The sequence below is a fragment of the Cebus imitator genome, unplaced genomic scaffold, assembly GCF_001604975.1.
Source record: "Cebus imitator isolate Cc_AM_T3 unplaced genomic scaffold, Cebus_imitator-1.0 Scaffold318, whole genome shotgun sequence".
In the NCBI taxonomy this organism is placed as follows: domain Eukaryota; kingdom Metazoa; phylum Chordata; class Mammalia; order Primates; family Cebidae; genus Cebus; species Cebus imitator.
The window spans coordinates 353,147-359,452 of NW_016107633.1; the positions used below are offsets into that span (position 1 = coordinate 353,147).

The 6,306-nt window shown below is 52.9% G+C and overlaps 1 protein-coding gene across 1 annotated transcript; it reads right to left on the reverse strand.

The window, feature by feature from the left end:
• Window positions 1-1,188: 1,188 nt before the first annotated feature.
• On the reverse strand, window positions 1,189-6,306 carry LOC108286437 (free fatty acid receptor 3). Its single transcript, XM_017504281.2, has 3 exons — window positions 6,144-6,306; window positions 3,029-3,151; window positions 1,189-2,801 (listed from the first exon to the last, which is right to left on the reverse strand). The coding sequence occupies exons 2-3, from the start codon at window positions 3,138-3,140 to the stop codon at window positions 1,750-1,752; spliced, it is 1,164 nt and encodes a 387-aa protein (XP_017359770.2). The 5' UTR covers window positions 3,141-3,151; window positions 6,144-6,306; the 3' UTR covers window positions 1,189-1,749.

The following is a 6,306-nucleotide window of genomic DNA, read 5'->3' on the forward strand; positions in this document are numbered from 1 at the left end:
ACAATATTGATCCCAAGAATGCGAAACTAGTTCTTGGGGAACAACAACTACAAAAAAAAAAAAAAAACTCACAAGGGTTTGTATCTTCCTTTCTTTTCCTTCTTTTTTTGAGACGGAGTCTCTCTCTGTCACTCAGGCTGGAATGCAGTGGCGCATTCTCGGCTCACTGCAACCTCCGCCTCCTGGGCTCAAGCAAATCTCCTACCTCAGCCTCCCGAGTAGCTGGGATTACACGTGCCCACCACTACGCCCAGCTAATTTTTGCATTTTTAGTAGAGACAAAGTTTCACCGTGTTGGCCAGGCTGGTCTCAAACTCCCGACCTCAAGCGATTCACCCACCTCGGTATCCCAAAGTGCTGGGATTATAGGCACGAGCCACAGCATCCACCTGGTTTGTGTCTTTCTAAAGGGTGTAACATACACAGATAGACAGTGTGTTGGTTGCATTGAAATTGCATAAGCAGGCAGAGGAATGGGCTGCTTAGGAAAGATGCATATCCAAAAAGGCTCCTGAAGGGGGCGAGGACATTAGAAGCTGAAGAGATCTTGCATTAGCTAAGATTGAGGAGCATCAGGTGCCCACTGTGAGTCACCTGTGTAATCACTGGCTCTAATTATCTTAATCTATATTTTTCAAGAGGGCTTTTTTACTGGAGAGAGGATGTACCCACACAGAGAGTCACCGCGCTTTGCATTTCCTTCTGTTTCTTATCACACCCTGTTTACATGTGTCCTGCTCAGATGGCCTCATCTGACTTGGGAACATTTGACTGGGCTAGGTGACCACAAGTGACACACAGCTGGAAAACTGCAGAGTGGCTCAGGGGCATGGGTGTCAGAGCCAACTGACTGCAGCTTCTGGTCCCACTTCAGTCACCCACCAGCTATGGGATCTCAGGCAGGAGATGTCACCTCTCTGGGCCATTCCATCATCTGAAACTGGGGATAATGCTGGTATCTACCACAGGGCTATTGAGAGATAGAAGATGATGTGTCAGGCCAGGTCCTGCAGACCGGGCAGCTGGTCTTTGCATCCCTGCAGGCCAGATCTCTCCCGGCATCCAGGCTTCCCGGCATTTGGCCCTTTTCCTCTGGAGTCTGGTGTTTTCCCCTTCCATCCACCAGCCCCCCGGCCCAAGCGCACCACCAGAACAAAAGAGGAGAAGAAGGAAAGACCGTTCTTCTTGGCTTGCTTCCTCATTTATTTGGGTAATTTTTCTTCTGTCATTGTTCATGATCCAAATTTGTCATTGTTCTCTGACCCAAATGTATTGAGCAATGGGAATGGCCTTTTCTGGAAAAGGCGCTGTGGGGGCAGAATGCAGCCTCATCCCTGGAGCCCTGTCTCCCACGCTCCTGACTCGCCAGCTGGGAGCAGCCCTGAGGATGGGTTTCTCCCCTCTCCCAGCCCTGCCACTCACTGGTCTGCCCCCTCAGACCCCGGGCACTGCTCTTAGCTCCTGTGCCCCCATCAGAAAAGCACAGGAGTCGCCTGCTGCTATGAGGACCTCAATGTTCTCCCGAGCAGCCGCTCACCCTGACCCCTTCCCAGAGCCCAATCCATAGAGCGTGGATGGATGGGGATGGAGGTGAGAGCAAGAGCTCAGATTTAGGGCGCACACCCTTAGGTGCCTGCTCTACCTCCAAGCCCCATTGATTCCCAGTTGGCCACTCCAAGTCCCGCCTGGTGTGGGTGAGGAAATACTCTGAAGATGACTCGCCAGCTACACCCTCCTGCCCCAGAGGACCTAGCTTTCAGCACAGTCCACCTGGCCGCCAGCACCAGAGCCTTGTGAGTGTTCACTGCCCTTTCTTTCAGCTAGACAGTCCTCTCCCTGCTCCTTTCCTCCTTTCTGCTCCTTCAGCTCCACACTGCCCTCCTGCCACCTTGGACCACAGAGCCCACGCAGCCTCCTCAGCAGCTCATGAAAGTCGGCTTGGAACGCGGACGAGGAGAAGTAGTAGACAAAGGGGTCGACACAGGAGTTCAGGGTGCTGAGAAGCATCACATAGATCCTCCACGCCGGGCTTTCACCCTGGACAAAGCCCACGACATGGGACATGTGGAAAGGCCCAAAGCAGACGAGGAAGTTGAGCAGCGTGGCTGCCACCAGCCCCGCCACCCTCCTCTGCCGTCGGCGGCTGCCTGCCCTGCCGAGGATCCACACCAGGCGGCTGTAGCAGTAGCTGGTGATGAGCAGAGGGACCAAAAAGAGGACCACAACCATCTCCAACCTCACAGGCAGCAGAATGGCCAGCTGGTCCTCCCGGAACTCCAGGTAGCAAGTCCCAATGGTACCCCGCCTGTGAGAGGAGTCCCCCGAGAATTCCATGACATAGACCACGCTGCAGTGAGCAGAGGCCAGCAGCCAGCAGGCCACACTCACCACACCCGCTTGTCCCAGCCTCGGCCGGGTCTTGTACCACAGCGGGTAGGCCACGCTCAGGAAGCGCTCAATGCTCACGGCTGCCAGGGAGAGGGCGGTGAGATAGACGGTGGTGAAGAAGATGAATCCTGAGAGCGGGCAGAGGATGAAGGGCAGGGGCCAGTGCATGCCACTGGCTGCCTCCACCATGCGGAAGGGCAGGAACAGCAGCAGGAGCAGGTCCGAGGCGGTCAGGTTGAGCAGGAGCATGTCCACGGCCACCGGGCGGCGCCGCAGCTTGCCCACGAAGACCACCAGGGACAGCAGGTTGAGGGGGAGCCCCACCAGGAAGGTGAGGAGGTACACGGAGAAGGCGAGCCAGTGATTGCCGGGGAAGTAGGACCCGTCGCGGCCTGCACCCATGCTGGTGGCCACTGGTGAGAGAGAGTGACACGGAGCTGGTAGTGGGGGGCCTTCCTGCCCTGGCCAGCAGCATCTCACCCAAAAGGGCACGTGGTCACCATGCCCACCCCTCTTGCCTCCAGGTGCTTTCTAGGCGGGGTCTCCCTGCCTGTCTTCCTGAGCATGCCCTGTCCCCTTCCTTCCCCAGCAGAGAAGCACCCAGGTGCTCCTCCACCCAGCCCCTCGGGCCCAGGCTCACCTGCTTCTTTGAGACCCCAAGGTATCTGCTGCACAGCACCTTTCTGTCTCTCCAGACCCAGTGCGGTTGGCTTTTTATCTGGCAGAACTGATAAAGACCTGGCCGTGCTCATGACGTCACTCACTGTTGAACAGTGGCACAAAGATGCCTTGAGCTTGGCGGCCAGGGCTGGTCAGTATGCAAAAAGGGGAACACATTCCACAACGGCGTGCCTCCCTCCTCCCGCAGCCTCAGCTTGGGATGCTCTAAACAGGCCCCAGCCGACGTCTTTCTCCCCTCCCCTCTCCTCCACTTGAATTTTGTCTGCTTCTCTAGAATGGCACTTATCCAGTTTGCCTTGTAAGGGCAGGAAGTGTGATGCAGTGACAGAGAGCTGGGCTCCATGAGATCTGTTCCTTCCCGACTTTGTGATCTGGGAGAAATGACTTAAATTCTCTGCGTCTCTGCTTTTCCCCCTGCAGAGCAGAGATTGTCATAGTACCCATCTCACAGATCAACGCATTCTCGCGTGAAGATTAAAATGGTATGTAGGTAGATTAAAAGATTACTAATACACATCGAGTGCTTTGAAGAAAGCCTGGCGTGTGGTAGTGAACGCACAGCGGATGTCAGCTGCTGTTTTCCCTGTCACTGGTGCAGGATTATCTCTGGGGTGACAATAAAAATAAAAATAATAAAATAGTGGTGGCAGCAATGATGACAGCAGCTGCATTTTCACGGCACATAATCCACAGCAGACACTTTGCTTCTAGGTCATAAAATCCTGTCCCTTGCCGTGGGGAAGTGACTTTCTCCAGGTGATCCAGCTTGTGAAACGTTGCCACCGGGGTTCAAACCCAAGCGCTGTCCAGCTTCACAGGTGATCTGTTAGTTCGTTCAGACATTGATGGGGCACAATGAGATATCATTTCACATCCACTAGAATGGCCACAAACAAACAAAAAGTCAGACAATGCCAAGGGTTGGCGGGGATCTGGAGAAACAGGGGCCTCGTTCATTGCTGACAAGAATAACGGGAGGTGGTGCCACCACTTTGGAAAGCAGGTGGCAGTTGCTTAAAAAGTTAAACATAAATTCACCACGCGGTCCAACAATTCCACCGTAGGTATTTACTTCAGAGAAACGGAAACACAGGTCCACGTAAAGACTCAATCCTAAATGTTCACAGCAGTGTTGGTCACGATTGCCAACCGTGGAAATGTTACCTGGCAGCCCATCAACTGGTGAGTGATTTTAAAAAGTGGCACATCCATATACTGGAATTCTATTTGGCAATAAAAAAGAATGAGCTACCCATACATGCTACAACCTTATGCTGAGTGAAACGAGCCAGACATAAAAGACCATATATTGGCCGGGCGCGGTAGTTCACACCTATAATCCCAGCAGTTTGAGAGACCAAGGCAGGTGGATCACCTGAGGTCAGGAGTTCAAGACCAGACTGACCGACACGGAAAAACCCCATCTCTACTAAAAATACAAAATTAACCTGATGTAATGGCGCATACCTGTAATCCCAGCTACTTGGGAGGCTGAGGCAGAAGAATCTCTTGAACGTGGGAGGCAGAAGTTGCAGTGAGCCGAGATCGTGCCACTGCACTCCAGCCTGGGCAACAAGAGTGAGACTCCGTCTCAACAAACAAACAAACAAACAAACAAAACACATATTGTAGGATTTCATTTATATGAAATGTCCAGAATAGGCAAGGTTACAGAGTCAGAAAGTAGATCTGTGGTTGTCTGGGGGCTGAAAGTAGAAGTGGAGATTAAGTTGGGTTTTTCTTGTGTTTGTTTTGTTTTGTTCTTTGAGATGGAGTCTTGCTCCATCACTAGGCTGGAGTCCAGTGGCACCATCTCAGCTCAAAGCAACCTCCACCACCCGGGTTCAAGTGATTCCCCTGCCTCAACCTCCCTAGTAGCTTGAACTATAGGCATGTGCCACCACGCCCGGCTAATTTTTTATATTTTAGTAGAGACAGGGTTTCACCACGTTGGTCAGGCTGGTCTCGAACTCCTGACCTTGTGATCTGCCCATCTCGGCCTCCCAAAGTGCTGGGATTACAGGCGTGAGCCACCGCGCCTGGCTGGGTTTTTTTTTTTTTTTTTTTTTTTTTTTTTTTTTAGACAGGGTCTTGCCCTGTCATACAGGCTGGAGTACAGTGGCGTGATCTCAGCTCATTGCAACGTCCACCTCCCAGGTTCAAGTGGTTCTCAAGGCTCAGTCGGGAGACTGACTCAGGAGAGTGGCTGGGATGACAGGCGCCCGCCACCACACTCTGCCAATTGTTGTATTTTTAGTAGAGATGAGTTTTGTCATGTTGGCCAGACTGGTCTCAGGTAATCCGCCCGCCCTGGCCTCCCAAAGTGCTGAGATTATAGGCGTGAGCCACCTGCCTGGCCCAAGATCAGGTTTAAATGAACATGAAGGATTTTACTAGGGTCATGCAAATGTTCTAAAGCTCATTGAATCGTACACTTAACGTGGGTGAATTTGATGATATGTACATGATATCTCGAGCTGTGGAAAGTACAGCAGTAGGTTGGGTGCGGCGGCTCAGGCCTGTAATTTTAGCACTTTGGGAGGCTGAGGCAGGAGGATTCCTTGAGCACAGGTTGTTTGTTTGAGACCAGCCTGGGCAATATAGGGAGACCTCTATCCACGAAGGAAGGAAGGAAGGAAAAGAAGGAAAAGAAGGAAAGGAAGGAGGCAAGGAAGGAAGGAAAGGAGGAATTAGCTGGCTGTGGTGGCATGCGCCTGTGGTCCCAGGTACTTGGGAAGCTGAAGTGGGAGAAACACTTGAGCACAGGAGTTCAAGGCTGCAGTGAGCCGTGTCACTGCACTCCAGCCTGAGCAAGAGTGAAACCCTGTTCTCCCTCCCCTACCTGCTGCCACACACACACACAGAATGCAGTCATGACTGAAAAGTTTTTGCTGTCATGCTGTTTATATTTGGTGTTTGGGGGCTTGGGGGATAGAGTAGGGGAAGGATAATGAAGACGTGGATACTGAACAGGTAAAGAGCCACTGGAGAAAACAGTAGGGGCGGGGGGGGGTCGTCTCTCAGGTGCACAGGCTTGGCCTGCCGGGGGAGGTGGTAGGAGGTTTGGGGCTCACGGGAGTAGCGGCGCCTAGGGTGGATCACGCCAACTCTCCTGGGCCCCAGGGAGGCAGTGGATTTGCCTTTAGTGGGAGAAGGCAAGAGGAACTGGGAGAAGCAGCCCAGTGCCCAGCAGGGGCTGTGGAGCAGGGGCCAAAGAGAGCTGGCCTTGGCACCCCG